The 20,950-nt window shown below is 36.1% G+C and overlaps 1 protein-coding gene across 1 annotated transcript in view; it reads right to left on the reverse strand.

Annotated features, from left to right (window-relative positions):
• The window catches only part of LOC122808149, a 773,706-nt gene that overhangs the window by 254,212 nt on the left and 498,544 nt on the right, over window positions 1–20,950 (reverse strand). Inside the window, exon 4 of the mRNA XM_044079121.1 lies at window positions 18,700–18,768. Coding sequence (XP_043935056.1) covers window positions 18,700–18,768 — 69 coding nt within the window. The remainder of the gene's footprint in view (window positions 1–18,699; window positions 18,769–20,950) is intronic.

Here is a 20,950-nt window from a genome sequence, read left to right on the forward strand (position 1 = left end):
AGGGAACTGGTTGATGGAGTGGAACCCCTTATGGTTTATGTAGACCCTACCCCGGTCACCAGGTGGTGCTTTGATGTGGATGTGCATGCAGTCTATGGCACCCAGTACCTCCAGGTACTCTGCTACACAGTGGAAGAGATGCATATTGCCAGTCAGCTCCTCATGGGTGCTGGGGACTTTAATGTGTTCTGCGGCATATGTTCACATGGCATCCAGGAACTGGCGGAGTATCTTGGATGCATATGCCTTTGAGACCCCCATGATATCTTTTGTTGCTCTTTGGAAAGTGTCTGTAGCTAGTATTCTTAGAGCTACACATACCTTGGTATTCACTGGGATGATTCCCCCCTCTGTTTGTTCTGGATGTGAGGCAAGGCTAGCACAGCTCCACAATTTGCTGCAGTATGTCCTTGTCCACCCTGTAGCCCTCTACTATCTCGAGATCATGTAGCTCCTGATAGGTTACCCTGGACCTGAACACTCATCTTCTACCTCCTCATAGGTCTAGAGTGGTTGTCAGCATTGTCCTCTTCACCACCGTCAGCCTCTTGCACATACTGATGTATGAGAGCGACAGCAGCCCCTAACATTTTTTAGTTCTGTCAGGTAAAATTTCCTCATCTGTGTACATCACTGGTGTAGAGTTTGTGGGAAAATCCAGACTAAAAGGTGTTTGCATAGTTTATAGTGGTGTGTTGCAGCTGCTGCCTGTGTGATTGACTGAGTATGATACAATCCACCTGACAGCTCTATTACTTGTATTTGAGTGCCTCTATTCTGTTTCCCTTTTTTTCTTACTTCCTGTATTTTTTTTTATTTTTGTGGTTTAAATCCTGGTGAGCGCCACGCACACCCCTTTAGGCAAGGTAAACAAGGTTATAGAGCCTCGGACACACCCTCCTGCTTACATATACACAGTGCTGCCATTTTCTGTGGGGTTTTCTTTCTGGTTTGTTTAAGTCCTAGTGCATGCCGTGCAAACCCGTTCAACGAGTGTAAACACTGCTGAAAAGGAAATGGCCTGCCCTGGTCACGAACACACTTAGCTAAGCACAGCTAAGTTAAGTAGGACACTTCACCACTTAGTTATGCTTAGCTATGTGCAAACCTGGGCAACAGAGCTCCAATGTGCTTACAGCAAGCATGACACATGCCCTTTTGATGTCATTTATTTTTCCTGCTTAGACGGCCATATTAGAGCACCTACACGGTTAGGTGCAGTCTGACTCATTAAGATTCTCGTCATTTGCATACCCCACTGTCTTACTCCATAGTTACTGCACTCACACTGAGCCTTTCCCTTTAGCAACCCCAATGGTATTGATTTCATTCTACATGCCATTGACTATGATAGCAAAATGCAGATTTCCAGGAAAATTGTTTTTTTCACATTTTTTTTGTTTTCGGCACGATCCTGTTTGTGCGCCGCTGCCCTATACTTAAACCGCCGAAATTGGCCAAAAAAAATAAAAAGTTTTATTTTATAAAAAGTAAATTATTTTTCATGCCAATGGACATATAGTTGGCCATTGGCATGCCTACTAACTATAATACATGCTTTCTTTTGAGCTGTCATGCCTTTGTTTTTTAATTTGCAGAAATGTATTCAGCTAATAGCTGAATACATTTCTGCTTTGTACACTGTTCAGGCACAGACAACTGCCTGATTCCTGGATCATTAATTAACCTCATTTACATGTTTTTCACCAGCAAATAAGGTAATTAGCATATAGCAGTGGTGTCCATGCCAGAATAGTGTAGGAGCGCTCATGCACGCCCTGGAAGCTCGATCCTTGATTGCTCGGTGGCCATATTGCAGCTCCTGCACTATTATGACACTCCATGTAGGGCTTCATGAATCTGGGAGATAGAAAGTAAAAACTTTAAGAGGAAAAGATAATAAAGAGTGGGAAAAGAAGATTTCTTTAAATGAGCTAGATAAACTATTAAGAAAAGTAAATATAAATTTTGTAGAAAAATATAGGAAACAACAGGCCACAGCAGATAGTATCAAATAAAACCCCAAAGTTTAATCCACAGTACAAAAATGGTGAGGGGTTTCATAGCCAGAGCTACTTCATCAGACAACTCAATAAACTCCACAGGGATTTTTAAAACCAGCAACAGCCTAGCAGTGTCAGTTCCCAAAAAACAATTAGCTTAATAGCCACTGATTTAAAGGAGAAGTACTAGATAGAGACATAATATCAACTAATAAAACATTAAAATGAATAAAAACACATAAAGTGCATATATAGAGACTTTATCTGAATAGTGGTTTATTAACCAAAACCGGTTTAATACAAACTTTATCATTCAGGCCTTTGCCAATGCTGGCACACATCCTAATAATCCATTCAAGCTCTTTAGTCTCTACCAAATTCCTAATTGCACCACCTCTGCATCCTAGCTGAACTTTCTCAATTACTATGAATTGAAAGTTGTGTGTTGTCCCTGATACTAGAACATGCCTAGCCAGGGCATTAGTTCCTGCCCCTCTTTTTATGTCATATATGTGTTCCCTAATCCTATCACAAAACCTTCTTGTGGTCATGCCCACATAGAATGAACAACATTTAGTACAAATACTAGTTGTTTGGGAACCCAGTCTGCTCATACCACTTTGTATTTTTTTATTTTTTATTTGTTAAATATAAATTTTTCGGCAGGACCAGATGGAATAGAATGTTTAAAAATAGGGATTGGCAAAAAAAAAAAAAAATATATATATATATATATATATATATATATATATATATATATATATATATATAGCTAGATATAGCTATATATAAATAGATAGACATAGATATATATTTTAAAGATTTTGAATGAATTGTTAAATGAAGGTTTTATGTATAAAGAACTATGTAGCAGAATACTTAAATATATATGGAAGTAGGAAGACAGAAGACAATTAAAAGACTGGAGACCAATAGTATTGAATAATAATGACTATGAGATCTTTAAGAAAATAAAACATTACAGATATAAAATTGAAAATATTATGGAAGATAGTATATATAGTATAAAGTGAAAGGGTTGTTAACATTTATTAATGATAATTCACACCGGGGATCACTCCTGTGGCTCTCCTCGACAGAGGCACTGGGAACTAAGGTCAGGTGGCATGTTGCCAGGGTAATCCTACAGGCTAGGCTTGTAAAGACTCCAGAACCATTAGCCTAGTACACACCTATAGTTAGAGAAATTGTGGATGATATTTTGACTGGAAAGAAGCAAAATCATGATAAGAGACTCTAATAAGGTGTTTGATATAATTGGACATGAAATCTTATATGTAATAATGAAAGAATATAATATAAGAGAGAAAGTTAGGAAATTATGTGTGTCAGTGTATGCTAATAGTAAAGTAAAAATACTTCTAAATGGCTAGTTAAGCCAAGAGGTACATATGAAGATTGGTATAAGACAGGGCTATCCAATGAGTTGTATATGGTTTGCATTAGATATGAAGGTAATAATATATGAAATAAATTACAAAATGAAGGAGATGGGGTACATGACACCTGAAGGCTTAAGAATTCCAATTCTGTTAACATATGCAGATAACATTATAGTAATTGCAAAAAACAAACTTTGGATAAAAGAAGTAATAATTTGCACAAATAAGTGTCTAGAGGAGATACAGATGGCTTTAAATAGAGAGAAAAATAAAGGTTTAAGTGATGAAAATTACATTTTTGTATTAGTTATACAATTTGTAAATAAAGATGTAGGTAGAAGTCAATGGGAAAAAAAACAATAGAAGAAAGAAAACCTGTCTTTTCTGGAAAACATATACACTGACATTCAGAAAAAAATGCGTATTTGATAAATTTAGCATTGATTGGGAAAAAAAACAGCATACTTAGCAAGTGTATTTATGTTGCCAACAGTATTTGAAAAGGATTTATTGTAGTTATTTTTTCATTTATATGGGTTTCTATATTAAGCCCAGTTAAAAGAGGAGTTTTGTATGTAATAAAGAGGAAGGGGCCTTAGTGTTAATTAATCCAGTGGTGTATCCTGTTTCATTAAACTTGTACAAAGTACAGAAGTGGAAAATGGATTTTAACAACAGTATTAAGTGAAATCAGATGGTGCTTATGGAAAAAGGAGTGGGGGTCTAATAGGAATGAAAATTTAGTATGATTGTAAAAGAAGTTATGAATATGTGTTAATATATTTGTATATCTATATATTTCTAAATTTGTAAATATTTATAAATACATACATACATACAAATGTTTCAAGCATGGGCATTAAAGCCCTTCTAGCTTGCCAATATGCCAAAACACTTGTTCCCATAATAAATGTCCAGGCTGTTCTTAAAAATATCTAAACTAGTGCTTGCTTTAATGTAATTTGGTAGTCTGTTCCAAGCATCAGCTACTCTGCCAGAGAACCAATTAGTACACTTCCCATTCCTATAGAATCTTTTACATAGGTTATCTGATGATTCTCTAGTTGTTGTGTCTTTTGGCTTTTCCCGGTTAGGGGTCGCCACAGCGGAACTCCGGTCCGCTAATGATTGGCAGTAGATTTTTACGTGCCGAGTTGCCAGCTCTGATGCACAACCTTCAACTAAGGTACACCCATTCATGCATGTCTCCACACAGAAGACGCTCTTGCTGAGAATCAAACAGGACAACGTCTTACTGTGAGGCGACAACACTACTGCAGCACCACCACCACAGTAGCTATCTGATAACCCCAAACATTCCCAGAGGTAGTTGTCCCTAAATGCTCTATATACCTGAATAAGATCTCTTAAATATCTGTAAGAGTCACTGTACAATTTCATATATTTTAGTCTTTCATAATAACTTAGATTTTCACATCCATGGATGTCCTTATTATATTTCCGCTGTACTCTTTCCAGTTTATTCATGCTTGTTTTCCTATAGGGTTTCCATATTGTTATTCCATACTCAAGTTTGGGTCTAATGTAACTAAGAAACAATGACTTCATTATATTTCATTTCCTAGACTTTATAAATCTTTTTATATAACCTATAGTTCTATAACTATCATTAGCCAATTGGTTGATATGATTAGAAAAACTCATAGCTGAATCTATCTATATACCCAGGTCCTTAAATAAGTCTACAGTTTCAATCACTGTGTACTGTATTAAATATTCACCTTTCAGTTTATGTCTCCCAAATCTCATATGCTTAGTTTTTGATGTATTTATCAACATATTATTCTCCTGTGCCCAAATGGTCAATTTAGTCAAATTATTTTACAGACATGCCTTATCTGTAACACTTGTAATCAATTTACTCAATTTCAGGTCGTCAGCATATAGACTGTAGAACACCTCAGATGAAAAATTAAGGTCTGAAAGATACAATCTAAACAAGTAAGGGCCTAGTACAGAGCCCTGTGGGAGACCTTGACTGTAACTAAGGATTTCACCTGTCCAGTTGGTGTGTGATACTTGCCATGTCCTATATGTAAGCCATGCAGCTATCCATCTTATCAGCAGCACATCAATACCTAGTTGTACTAATTTATTGATCAGTGTTTTGTGCATGACCCTGTTAAATGCTGAAGTTAAATCTATATAAATCACATCACAGCACAATTTTTCATTCATAGCTGTTATTATATTGTTGTAGAACATCATGTTACAGGTGGTAATAGATCTATTTTCAACATATGCATGCTGATATATGGTTTCAAGTCCCAACCTATCCAGTTCTGACAATAACTTATCCAGTATTACCTTCTCCATTATTTTTCCACAACATGAAGGTAGACTTAAGGGTCAATATGATTCTGAGCTTGTCCTACTCCAATTTCTCTTAACGACAGGTTTAATAAGTGCATGTCTCCAATCTTGAGGAATCTCCCCATATTTATCTGACCTAGTGAATAATAGATGTAATGGCAGGGTAAGTTCTTGCTTAAGTGTTCTCAGGTCATTGTTACTTATTCTGTCTCCTCCTTGCACTTTGTTTGGATCCAGTTTGCAAAGTTCTTTTTCAATATAATCTGATTTGATTCAAGTATCTGGGGTTACCTGGATGTCACTAGGACAACTTACCAACCCTTTTGTGGAGCCAAATTGTTTTGCATAAGATTTTTTAAATATATCTATAATCTGTTGTGTCTGAGAATAAATTTTAGAATCTGCACATAGTTTATCAATTTGTGTATCTTTACTCCTTCCACATCTTATGTATCTATAAAAAGGTTTCCTGTTATGTTCAATATCTTTATATGAATTTTCTTTAAATTTTTCTTGATCTTGTCTAACACTACGCTTAATCTGTTTGTACAGCTCATTTATTTCAGTTTTCAAAGTTGTAGTTCGACCTCTCTTCCATTTCTTATAGTTTTTGTCTCTCACCTTAATCAGGTATCTTGTGCTTATGGAAATATACCCCCCTGATGTTGCATGCCTAGATCCTGATGTTAAACATTTTTTTTGACTTCTTGCACTCAAACAATTTCTCTTTCAAAACTTTCCACATTCCATCTGCAGTTTTCCCACTGAACACCTCACTCCAGTTAGTTTTATATAGTAACTGTTTTGCTTCCCTATAATCTGTAAGTAACCTTCTGTGCTTTGGCTTAGATTTTAGTTTGGCAGAATTATGTAGCAACAAATTAACCTTTATGGCCCCATGATTACTGCACATCAATGGTGGTAAAACTTGACTTGAGGTTATAGTAATTTCTTTAGGAACACAAACAATATCTAGTATATTCCATCCCCTGGTAGTTTTTTTTTTACAATCTGAAGCATTTGTTTTTCCTGAATATACTCTGTGAATAATGTCTTTACTAACGGTGTTGAATCAGTATTATTCCAGTCTGTTTCTGGTAAATTTAAGTCCCTAGCTAATATTATTCTTCCCTCCCGTGTTTCATGTAAGACATGTATGAATTCCTCTAGGTCATCTGCACTTGACTTTGGTGGTCTGCACATTCCAGCAATTGTTATATGTTCCAGGGTTGTCTTTATTGTCACAGTTACACAGTCTATAGTATTGGTGTTATCACTGAACATGTAATAATCACAAGTTCCATAGCTATTTTTAATGCCTATCATAACACCTCCACCTGATTTTTTGTTAGAATGTCTGTTACAGTAAAAACATTTATACCCTGACAGAACTGGTTTCCAGTCATTGTTCTTTAACCATGTTTCACAAACTATAACAACATCAATGTTGTGGGAACATAGCAAATGTTCTAATAAAAAAAAACTTTATTATTAATGCTCCTAGCATTAACAACCATCAGTGATGCATCAAATGTTGCTATCTGTGAACTGTTACATTTTTGACCTGGCAAAAATCCTGCCTAGTGCTTGTCAAATATTGCGAAATATCTGCTGCAAAAATGATCTTCTGATCTAGACAAATGCACACCATCCTGCCTGAACACTTGTGCCCAAAAGAAGGCTTGGATGCTCTACACATTTCCATTTTTTAAAACAGGATATTTTTTACATGTAGGTGTTTATCCAAAAAATCTTTTCATTCACAATGACTTGACTATCCTTTCTATAGGTGATTTGTGAAAAATATGTCCTAACACCAGTACAAGCTATACTATCTAGGAGGGCTGTCAGTTCCTGACTAATAGTCAGAGAATCTTTGTTGGTGACATCATTTGTGCCAATATGAATAAAAACAGATCCGTACTTCCTTACATTAAGGCATTCCAAGGCTTGTTTCACATCTTCTATTTTTGCTCCTGGCAAGCATAACACTACTCGATGTTCATTATCATCTCTGCAAATATAAGTATCAGTTCCTCTAATAACTGAATCTCCAATTACAAGAATATCTTTGCTGACCATCTCTGAAGAATCTTTAGCTTCTAATACAGTCATTTCTGCTCTATCAGTTGTTACGAAGGATAGATCTTCATCACTATTAATCTTATTAATTCCACTGTTTTCATTCCATATTAAATTCTCATCCAGCTGGCATTGTAAATCCACAGCTTGAGCCATGTAGTCAGCATCTGTCTTTCTCTTCTTTTTTCTTGCAATAATGTTCTTCAATCCTTCCACGTTCAGTTTTGATTTCTTTACACCTGCCCCTTGCCTCTTTTTTCTACCTTTTCCATTGGAAAGGTGATGCCTTTTTCTGTAGACTGAGGGTTTTCTGATAGACAGATATCTTCATTCACTGTCACCAGTGTGTTACATAACAAAGCAGAATCCTTTTTACTATGTATTCTCTTTCCTTTACAGTGATTAGTCAGTTTCTTTTTCTTCCTTGTTATTTGTTGAGAACGTCTTCCTTTCTTTCTTTTTAGTTTCCTTCTAAACAAACCGGATCCTCAGATTGCTGAGTACTTGCATCCACAATTCCATAGTTCACAGGGGCCTCATCATGTTTCATAGGAGTTGAATGTTCTTTGCAGAAAATAGATGCATCATTTCCTAAATCTGTTCTATTTGTTCTATGCCTAACATTATTTAGTTCATCAGGCCAGTCATTAATATATGACACAACAGTTCTCCAAGCCATGCCAATTGCACATGTGCAATCATCATCAAGTCAAGATTTGCTTCTAACAATGGTAAGCAAATCATCTAACTTTTGACACGAGAAACAAAGATCACCAGTGTTATCAGCTGTTACTTTTACATATGCATAGCATTTATTACACTGTACAAGATACTTGTGCATTAGCAAATCGTTAATTGCATACTCGCTTAAGGAATCCATATTCAGCTTTAATTGAATAAAATATTGAAAAGGAAACAAAAATTACACAAAGTCAGTAGCAAAGAATTCAAAGGAACTTAAATCAACTTCTATGACAAAAATTATACCAGCAAATATGTAAATATGTTGTAAATAAGAGTTCTTTTTGCATGTAAATAAATGACCCTACTCTTTATGATAATTGCAATGGGATCTTTCATATCCACCTGAGTTAAAACCAACTCAAGCAGATGGGGTTTTAATGTAACATATTATCCAAAGGACAACATACCCCTCATGCTATTAGTAATCGATCTACCTAGTGTCAGAACAGAATCTGCAGCTTTCTGCACCAAAGGCAAGTGTGCTGCCTTTTACACCACTGACACTACTTTTCTATTCTGCCTGATTGGGGAATTGTGTCAAAAGCTTTGACCAGGTCATGGTATGTGTTGTGTACTGTTTTGCCTTCATCCATTGCTTTGGTGCTCTAAAAAAATCTACCAGGTTGAGTAAGCATGACGTACCCTGGATGAATCCAACTGACATGTCTAGTGTTTGGAGGTTCCCTATGTCCTTACTGATTAATTCCATGGTAAATCCTTCCATGGCGTTGCATATGAGACTGGTCAGAGTTATGGGTCTATAATTTCCTGGGTCTGTGAAACATCCTCCCTTATGTAGGGACTATAGCTGTTCTCCCGTTCACTTGATACAAAATCTGTATGGAGACTAAGATTGAAAAGTTTTGTTAGGGGTGTATGTAAATCATGCTTCATGCTATTTAAGATGTTTTGAATGATATTGCAGAACCCATCAATGTAATATTTTTAGCTTTTGATAGCACATTTACAACTTGGCCTTATGTGATAGCTGGAGGTGAACAAGTTTCAGGTATATTTTGAGGGCCAGAGGGAGGGGAGAGAAGAGTACAGTTAGAACTACATTTTTTGGCTAGTAGGTTAGCTATATCTTCTGCGCCAGTATAGGTAACATCATTCATAATCAGCTCAGCACATTGATGCATTTTTGCTTTGAGATTACAAACATAACTAAAATGCCTTGTGGTTGGTTGTCTTTGGCTTGGGTAGCTATTTTAGCTGCAATCTAGACTTTAGTGGATTTTATTAAGCTCATGAGTTATTTGTGTATTTCAGTCACAAGAGCTTTAACATTCTGGGAATTACTCTTTTTACTCTTTTTACTTCCGGTCAAAATTATTTTCCTTTTATTATAAAAGCTTATTGATATTATGGTTCCACAATATAGGTTGGTTTCTGTTGTTTACTCTGAACTTTTTACAACAGGGTACAGCTGCATTAATGCAGCCATCTACATGCTGGTATAGTGTGCTGGTGTACATTTCTACATATTCATTGGAGTTATATGCCTTTGGTGGGGATTTGTACTTTGCTGATATATCACTCAGGAGATGGTAGTTTGTCTTAAAGAAATTTCTAAAGATACCTTGAGTGGAAGGGATCTTATAAGGAAAAGTATGGCATCCAGGTCAAAGGAAGTAATAGTACCACTCTACTCAGTCTTTATCACCCCATCATGGAGTACAATTCCTCCTTTAGGATGTACCTAACCATGCACTTGCAACAACTGGAGCAATCTCAAAGGTTCCTCACCAGGGGAATCCAGGGTATGAATATCCTGTCCAACACACAGATTGCCTTAAGGTCCTACCTCTGTATTCAGTCTCTAACAAGTTACTCAGAGGTGATCTATACTTACATAGAAAGCATCCTCCAATCCAGTAATCATGGATCTGTTGTACATCCACAAGACAAACAACACCAGAAGCACTAGATGCCAGCACCTGAACTTTACCTGTAACATAAATAGAACCTGCTGGAGGGACTGATATGTGTCTCAAAGGAATCCCACACTATGGCATAAGCTTCTCATCAATGTGAAACAGAGTTCATCCATAACCCTATTCAAAATAAATCTTAATAAGTGGATGGGAAATTGTAAATGCACCTCCAGTTTGGTTCTCATGCCTCTGATGGAATTAGAAATTCACCCCCATTCTGGTCCTCATATCTCTGATGGACAGAGGTAAACAGTAAGGAAATTAATCTCCAACTAACACCCTCACATGCACACATGACCTTTATCTATGTCTTTACTAACATACCACATCATGTAGGCATCCAAAGACCTCTGGAACAAAACTGGATTAGGTTTTATAGCTAGGCTTGTAAAGACCTTGGTGGTCATTGGCTTAGTATAAACCTATGAAGCTATGAACTTAGAATTATCTGATGGAGCAGTTTATTAATATTCTGACTGCAAAGGCTATAGCATCAGCTTCCAGTCTGATATAATTATATATTTGTCTGGCAGATTGTCAGGTGTTAGGTCTCCACGCTTTAGTTTAAGTAAGTGCCATTGGAGACTGAAGACATTTTTGCATTGATGCAGAGCTTGTGAGCTGATAAGAGGTTTTGAGTTAAGAGTTTACAAACTTTATAAACTGTAAATTAAAAAGAGTAGCAATGTTGTAAGTAAAACCAAAACTGACTAATGATGGGGCAAGCTGGGTAGTTCTACCAGGGTTGAGTCACTGATTTACAGAGGGCCAGAAAGTTTTAAGTTTTAGTGTATTTGTGTGTGTGTGTGTGTGTGTGTGTGTGTGTGTGTGTGTGTGTGTGTGTGTGTGTGTGTGTGTGTGTGTGTGTTTGTGTGTGTACTGTTTTGCCTTCTTGTCTTGACTTTCTAAGTCTTGTGTGAGGTTTGTATTTTTTGTCAGATATAATACCATATATCTGGCATGGTTCCTGAGAATAGATACCATATCTTCCATGCTTTCTCTCTCTGTTTCACAAGGAGTCTTGTACTTCTGGATAGTTAGGGGGCTGAATTTGATTTTATTGTCTTGGTTCTAAGTTATGCAAGTTCATTTAGGATGCTAAGAAACGGAGCACTGAGTTCTGATACAGCTTTGTCTACAGTAGGATATTTTAAAACAGTGCAGTCACTTTATTTTAGGTCAGAGATAAGGATTTCACTGTGGAAGTGTGTTAACTTACATACTACATTGACATGATGTTGTTTCTGGATATTAATGAGATTCTAATGCATAAAGGTGGAAAGTACTCACTTCTAGAAGGATGACTGAAGAACGTATTTTGTTGGGGAGGTGGTAAGGATCCAGTCAGTGATTATTGTTTTGTTGTATTTCTCGTTGTAACAAAAGGGTGGAGAGATAATTTGGACCAAGTCATATATATCTGTGGCATTAGTAGGACTGTCAGAAGTAATGGTGTGCCAAAAAATGTTGAAATTACTGAGTACTATTTTTTCTTGTAGTATGTTATTTTATGCTCATCTGAAGAAATCTTCAGTGGTGCTTATGTTGCTGCCTGGGGGAATATAGATTCTTGTAATGTATATTGTTTTATGGTGCTTTAGTCTGAGGGGAGTAAGTAGTATTTCAGGATTGTTATACTGAGGTGGCTTGTGAGGTAAGATAGTGAGCTGTAAGCTATTTTTGAAAATGATTCCTTCCCCACCAGCTCATTTTTTGTTTGTTTTCTGTAAAGTGTATTAATATTGTATAGTGGTGATAAGATTTGTTCTTCCTTCTCTTTATGTAGTACTATGTCAGGACAGGACTGGGCAAGCCAGGCACTGACATATTCTATTTTGTTCCAGATTGTTTTAAGTTTATGTGACAGATCTTAGGGGAGCAGCTTGAGTGGGGGCAGTGCATGGTTTTGAGGTAGAAAAATGTTTGATCATTTACAATGCTGCAGAAAAACATTCCCTAAATTGACCATTACTTTCCAGCATTTAGAGTTTCTTGGTTTTCTGGTAGGTCCCACCCACTAAGATCTAGGCAATAAATCCTAGAGTCTCACAGAGCCTTTTACTGAGTAGGTCATGGGTATGTCTGACCAGAAAGGATGGAAATTAAGAACTAAGGCCACAAGTGTTACAGTGCTGTATAAAAAAAAAAAAAAAAAAAAAGAAAGCAAAAGAAACGCTATGCCTCTGCATAAGGTCAGCCATGAGGACACTCATGGGGGCACATTATTTCACAGCTGAGGTACATGCCGCAGTGTTCCCCCAGTGAAGTGCCACCCATGCTTATAACATAGATAGCACACCAATTCAAAAGAAAAAGGTAGTGAGTAACCAAGGAACTTTGGTGGATACCTCCCTCATGTTTGACCATCATACTGAAATGGTAGCTAGGAAATCCTTTTATCATGCATAGCTCATAGCAAAAATATCAAAAGAAATAATAACATCTCTGTACTCCACATGATTTGACCCATTATTAAATACAACACTCATTCTGGATGTATTTTACTAAACATATCAAGTAATTGGAAAGAGCCTAGAAGTTTGTAACTACAAGCATCATAAACTTAAATGACCTGAAATGCCAAGAAGGACTAAAGTCTTTGTTTCTACTCAGTTTTATATAGACTCCTTAATGGTGATCTGTGGCTTGATTACAGGGTTACATGGGGTCCAGTAGTCCAAGAACTTCTATAACTACATAAATCAAACAGCCTATCTAATAAACCATTGGTTTAAGGGTGTTCACACTTATGCAACCCCCATATTGTACGCATCTCATTCAGTATCTTCACGACTAACACATTTGTTTGATTCTTGATTGGATTGCACAGGTCATATGTCACACATCAGTTATGTGTAATGTTTTCAAATGCAGTAGTGTGACCCCTTTCATATAGTAGAAGAGGCTGGCATGTAAACAGGTGTGTGTACTCTCCTCATATCCACATTAAGCTTTGAAGGTCTTGGTGTAACTGGATTTTATTGCACATACATGCACTGCTGATGACGAGATCTGCAAATCAAATGTCAGTCATTAATTGGTGACATCAGTCCTCATATCATCCCAGTGATGTGTCAAACAAACACATAGGGGTTGTGAGGAACAGAGCAAACATAACTGCCAGACATCTACACATTCAGCAATGATTTGTACAGTTGCAAGTTATGGTCTACAGTAGATGCCAGTGTGCTATACAGGTACACAGCAATAATGTGTACATGGGTGTGGTGTGTTCCAGAGGAAGGGATATCACCTACTAACATGACACAGGCATACCAGAGATGTATATTGTTAGAAAAAGGGATTAAGAATGGCTGCAATGAATGATGTTGAGTGCCTTGAGGTCTGTGTAATATCTTTCTGCCACCTCACCTGTAAGTGTGTGTGTGTGTGTGTGTGTGTGTGTGTGTGTGTGTGTGTGTGTGTGTGTGTGTGTGTGTGTGTGTGTGTGTGTGTGTGTGTGTAAGTAAACCATAATGTGCAAGTATTAATTTACATTTATTGTCTTCCCCTCACAGGTGGAGATGTGGTTCAGGGTCTCTCCAGTGGGGAAACTGATGTCAGTGTCTCTGCAGACTCTCACAATGATGATAGGCATAGTGAGGCACCGGCAGGGTTGTCAGGGGCTGAATCTGTGCCATTGGTTAGCATCCACCCCATCTCCACACAAAGTCACAATGCTCACACATACCCCATCACCATCACAAGGCTTGCAGTATTTGCTTTGCAGATAGCAGGGGTTTTGTGGCAATTAGTTTGAAGTAAGTTGTCAAATGAATTTGTTTCTCTGGCATGAGGAAAGCCATCAGGGAAGTTGTGTTCAAGCTTGCTCCCAGGAATATATTTGAAAAATGTAGAGTTTAAACTTTTAAAACTCTTGCTTGCCACTGTTGGATTCAAATAGTTTAACCTTACCGACTGACATATAGAGATTCCCTTTACTGAGTATATTTGTTTTATTTATTTTGTTTTTGTTTTTCTTCTGAGAAAAGAAGACAGTATGCTCAACTGTTATGTGGTATGATATAGGCCCTAAACTGTAGCGGCCTATGTCTGTGCATGCCTCTATTTCAAAAAGATTAACAATATTGGAAGATTACTGGGAAATTTACATTAGCAAAAATGGTTGGGGAACATACGCTGCAGTCAGGATTTTGAAGTCTCCATTTGTTTACAGTTTGCAATTCCTTGCCTTAGCTGTGCATAGTTCATAATGATCATTTTGAAACATACAGATAATTCATAGTATGTAATATATTAATATATACAAGACCTAAACAGAAAGGTTGCAGTATGACAACTATTGTTACAAAACTCACATCCAATCTAGAATGCTGTGCGCATGTGGTAATCTTCATGAATCCTGAAGCACCCACTTAGACGTCAATCCCCGTATTTGTTAAACACAACATTAAAGAAAAAAATTGCTAATGCTGCAGCAAAAATTGTAAAATACTGTCATCACATAACATCATCATCTATCCAACAAAACATGTAGACCCAAATGCAATTCACAAGATTCATAACATTTTGTATATCCTGCTTAACTGGGACAATGCAAGTACCACAAAAAACAATTTTATACACTTTCCATCATAGCTCTCAACCTTCCATCTCCAAAATGAGGAACACTAGCCCTCATAATGTGGAACAAATGGGCAAAATGTGGAACACATACTAATGGCTTACTAACAACTTCAACTAGGAAGGTCATAGGATGGTTAAAATATGCCGGTTTTACTTATAAAGAAGATCTTTTAATGAATTAATATGATTAATTTCTATTTACCATGGATTTCACTTAAAAAAATTCCTAACACTGAATGTGTGACAGAGTCTTTTAATGTGGAACTTCGAGGAGCATGAACTTTTTAAGATGCCAAATGATGCACGTTCCTCATAATGAGGTTCACTTGAGAGGTATGTTACCCATATTCACATTTTCCCCTCCACAAGTTTCAAGTAGGCACTGAAAATATGTGGGCATAACATTACACGTCTTTAAGTGCATCTAGAGCCGGGGGCTCCAGTTCTATGAGATCAAAGTATTCAACAAGCAGTAAAATAAGAACATTAATGTAATCATCACTCAAGGCCTAAAATAAGCACATTAATGTAATCATCACTCAAGACCAAAAGAAATATTCTATCTAATTGCTTACTGATTTAATTACATGTAAACAGGCCATACCTTTATTTATTCATTATTTGTATTCCATGTCATGAAGTTCATGTCCTTTGTTTACACTCTACCTACTATCAGTTTACATATCAGTTAGCCATTACAAGGTATAGGCATCTATTCCAGTGGCTATACTATGCCAGAAAAGTTCACGCAGAAAACAGGCGGTGCCATCAGGCTTGGTTGTGAGGACTTTTTATTTTTCACATAGGTCTGTGTGATTTTTGGAGAATCAGGTACCTAATATGCTACTGCTACTTGTAAAATTATACCGGTAATAGATCTTTCTGTATGGTGGCAGGTAGTTTGGTTGTGCCTGCACACTGAAAAACACATAGTTAGTGGCATCACACAACTTCATTTTAAAATTTCTTCTTATGGCTTTGTGAATTAAATCTATAGTCACTGTGATGGAGTTGGTAACCAGCAACAACATGCTCTACTCTTTCATGGGACATAAAGGACTTAAGGTGACTTTACCTGCTGGCACATGGCACAAGTACAGGTGGAAGCATCTGCTATTTCTTTATAGTTCCCATTTGATGTATTAATATTTCTTTTACTACTTGTTAAATGATATTTGTTGTCATTGCTTCCAAGTCTGGGAAGATTAAAAACTTTTTGAACTATTCCACTTACTAAGATAAGAAATATGTAAATAAAAATATGTGAAGTAACACTGATAAAAAAATATCAGAGGAATTAAATCCAACTTTCATGTACACCTAATTTTATGTATTCCTAAGGTGGAACTTCTTAAGCTACACTATGCTACAATAAAACAACACAGCTGTTAAGATGCACTGATCATTTGCTAAGCTAAAATAAATAATGCATTGGAGAAAATTTGAAACTGTAATTGTAAGAGCTGGACCTATATAATCAGGTACATTTCCTCTGATTGATCAAAACAACTTTTCCTGAGCAAGTACAACCTAAGTGTTTATGATTTTAAGTAAGATGGATTAGGGCCATGGCAAACCATATCACGGAGGACTACTATTCTTGGTTCACATTTTTGATGATGTGTTGCAATATTGGAGTCTAGTTCAGTTACTCATATGAAAACCATTGGAATATCTGCATGAATTAGCAGAATCCACATATTATTTATGTAATGACTTGTGGCACCAATGGAGCTCAAATCTCAGCAGTGCCAATCAGGTATCTGATGAATGGGGGTACAGATGGTGTTTGAATTCCACCAAAGTCAATGATACATGTGAGAAACTACAGCATGCACTGCCACCAGATATGAAGAAAAGGTCCTAGCTGGAATCAGAGGGATAATCATTCAAATTCCACTGGTACCCAGATGGTTATAATAAAAGAAATAATGCACACCAATCTAACTCGGCAATTAATTCCCAAAATAACACCTGACCCCAACAACATAAAAAGAATATGAAGTGCTGTCCGAGTTCTGAGTGTTCAACATCCACTCACAATCTGACTGCACAAAGGCCATCATCAAAATTATGTATTTGACCTAATATCCATGCAATTTTCTAACCACTTTCCCTGTGAACTACAGTATCTTCCAGTGCCTCTTATCCCATGGTAATTATCTTTCACACACACTGTCTCACACACACACACACACACACACACACACACACACACACACACACACACACACACACACACACACACACACACACACACACACACACACACACACACACACACACATACAATTCACAGAAAAAGCTGTCAGGATTCTCAAATTCACCACAGTTTTCTTCCTGGCATGATAGAATTGAATCCACTCTGAAGCTGGCAAGAGTCCTCTCCACAGGTTACCTGCTGCTGTTAATTAAGCTAATACCTTAACATTTACCTTTGTTATATGCCCACAAGATCTAACAAAGTGGAGATGGGAGCCACAGTAGCTGGTATCCAGTGATAAATAATAATCCTCCTCTCAGATAATAAATAGCAGTACTACAGATATAATAAAAGACTAGGCACAAAAATATAAAAGTAAATAAACTAACTTTATGTAAACAATAAGGCAAATAGTACAGTTACGGGTTAAAGAGACAGTGGAATCACAAAAGTGCACATAGAAAAATCAAATAACATTCAATCAAATGAGGCTTCCTATTATAACTCTGATTTTCATGAATGCAAGCCCTTTACATGAATACAAGCCCTGGAAGTACAATAAAGTAGAAAAATGCAGGAGAACAGTGAATGTCAAATATCACTGCCCTCTTTTAAAGTTGTTAAACATTACAAGCATTCCATACCCCCAAATGCACATATTCCTTGTTTGAAATTGCCATACCTTGAAAAAAAATATTCTGAGAAATGACAATTCATACTTGGTATATATAAGTTCACATTTTTTTGACATTCATTCTAGCTATTCTGGGACTCACACCAACGAGTCTTGGAATATGGGATGATTACCATTAAATGCACAGGAATATTTAAAGAAAACTTCTATTTAAGCTGGATGACTACATCTAACTACCTCAAGTTAAAGAGTATTGAACTAAGTTCTTAGAAGATAATGGACACACAATAAACTTATAGAGAAAAAGACCAGTCCCAAATATTTATACACACTTCTGACTCCACAGTTTTGTTCCCCACAAGCTATTACATCTTTTATGCTTCTAACTGCTGGCCACTCCACAGCAAAAGTAATTAAACAAGTTCTTTTAATCTGCTGCGTGTTTGAAATGGACTCTGATTACACGGTTTGATCTGCTAGCATTGGAGACAGAAACACTTAAGAAAATTATATTTCAAAGACATTTCATGTCCTTTCATAAAAAGTGAAAAGGTAATAATTTTCCAAAACATGGGAAACAGAATTTCTAAAATAAATAAATAAATACATACTTACATACATACATAAATAAATAAATAAAATGTTTGAATCTGTTTCCTTTTGCCTGGTATCAGACACCAAGTGTATTAAAACATGAAGTCTTTACACTAAGAAGGGCAGTTATGTTTATGTAACAGAAAGATCAGATGAACTTTTGAACTTTCCACTGTACCTGTAACTCTGTATGATGGAAGGCTATTTCCAGCAAGTGAATAGGTAGGTTCTTCCTCAAGTACCGCAGCTGAAAAAAATGAAATACTTTCAGAGCTATTCCAGGATTCACAGTATCACATTTTGTTTTCAACCATTATATGATATAGACATTTTCAATTTCAACCCAGTCTGATAATGCTTATCAAGTTCATTCTGTTATGTTACACAAAGACCGTGCACATTCTCACTCAATTGTGGACTAATAGCATTAAGTTGGTAGCCTTGCAACAAATGGTGCAATCTTATGATGTTCATCTGCTTTTTGCTTTTATCACGATTAACCACTGCAACGGACAACAAGTTAATATAACAGTACAGGAGTGTTAGACACATAATCATCAACTTTTGTTCTCAGTCTGTGACTGTACCAATACTTTGTATGTTGTACTGCTAATTTAATCTTAATAAAACCTCTTAAATAACAAACAATATAAACTTGTTAGGTGGAGATGAGGTTTTGAATTTAACTCCTTTAATCATGAAGAGCAGGAGGCTAGTTAATACCTTTGCTTCCTGTGATATTCGAAGCCAGAAAACCACTTTCTCGGTGCTTTTCTCCAAAATCATCTACTGAAAACATTCTTCATTAGATTTATAATATCAGATAAATGGAATGAGTTACAAAAATATGAAATATATCCATTTGGAAGAAAATATGCTATACACTGCTGATGGATCAAAGGTCTGCCTGTAAATGTTGATTTTATATTGCAAATGTATGAAAGAAAACTATATTTTATTTGCCAAAAATACTACCACTATGGTTAAACAATGGCATGACCAAGATAGATGCAAAATGTCAAAGAGAGAACTGTTCACCTGTTTAGTTTTCCAATGATGTATAACAAGAGAGCATAGCATATTGTTATGTGATGATGACAATTTTATGCAAATTACACATATAAGTCCATACTATCTTAAAACAATATTAATATACAAAACCATTTGTATGAGATAGCAAATATCAGAGGTAACATTGCGTGCCTTTATGTTTTGTGCAGGATGACACTATTTGTTCACTTGTAGGTCAGACAAGTTTTATGAAACTAATGCAGTTATGAAAATATATGGGATAGTCATAAATGTTTTAGCAAAAGAGCATTTATATCTCAGAATGTTTTCACATTACCCACTGTGCTTTAATGCAATGTCTTAATAAAAACACCGCTGCTTGAATATACTTCCCCATGATAGTAATTCACTGCATTTTTGCATTATTAATGTAAACATGGAAGCCTGTCCTATGTTTAATAACTTTATAAACGCTTCTTATTAATTCCAGTTTTGCACATCCTATGTAATTCATTTTACTATCATGCTTAGCAAATCATGTCAGTTTGTAGATTCCACTTTGTTGCCTAAGATTTATGTATGCACCTTCAATAGGACTTCAGAAATTAGACCTTAAAAACAGTGAATACTATATTTGCTCCAGAAGTACAGGGAAGTTTCCTGTAAAGGCAAGTATACTCTTACAGGAGTCACAGGAACTCTGCTTTGCTGATGAATTTATTCTTATAGCAGGCGATGAGAGAAAGCATTGAAAGCATACGGCATTCTATTATATATGAATTAATTAATTTAGTTTGACATTGCTGCTGCAAGCTCTTTTTTTCATTTTTTCTTCATTATCTCAGACATGAGAATAATTTAGGTAACACAATCAAGAACACACATCTTGCATCACCAAAACACTTCTAAAAGTGTCCTAAATGACATTTAAATAGAGATACAGTGGCACAAATAAATATTTCTTAACTTTTTTTAGGAGGAGGAGGAGGATGAAGTAATGAATAGCTAGAATGAAAACATAGCTAAAGTGTGGATCGAGCAAGATAATGTCCTTCGTATACCTCTTGTCCTGATTAACTGTTTCTGAATTTCTCTCATCCTTTGTAACTGATGAATCAGACCCTAAATGTTATTAATCAATACTGCTAAATGAAGGGTGTACATCTTCATCAGTGAGAATAATCTATCAAACTTTTCAACTGATTTGCAGTTCCATGAGGACTTAAAGATAAATGAAAATTAATCACTATATTATTAGTTTGCAAGGTCGTTCAATGTTTGCTCATCTGTCAGTGTAATTTAGTAATAAGCTTGTATATATATATATATATATATATATATATATATATATATATATATATATATATTTATATATCCATATATGGGATCCGGACACATGCTCAACTAGCATATGTCCA

Source organism: Protopterus annectens, chromosome 8.part0 (genome assembly GCF_019279795.1).
Source record: "Protopterus annectens isolate FY-2018-M chromosome 8.part0, PAN1.0, whole genome shotgun sequence".
Classification (NCBI taxonomy): domain Eukaryota; kingdom Metazoa; phylum Chordata; order Ceratodontiformes; family Protopteridae; genus Protopterus; species Protopterus annectens.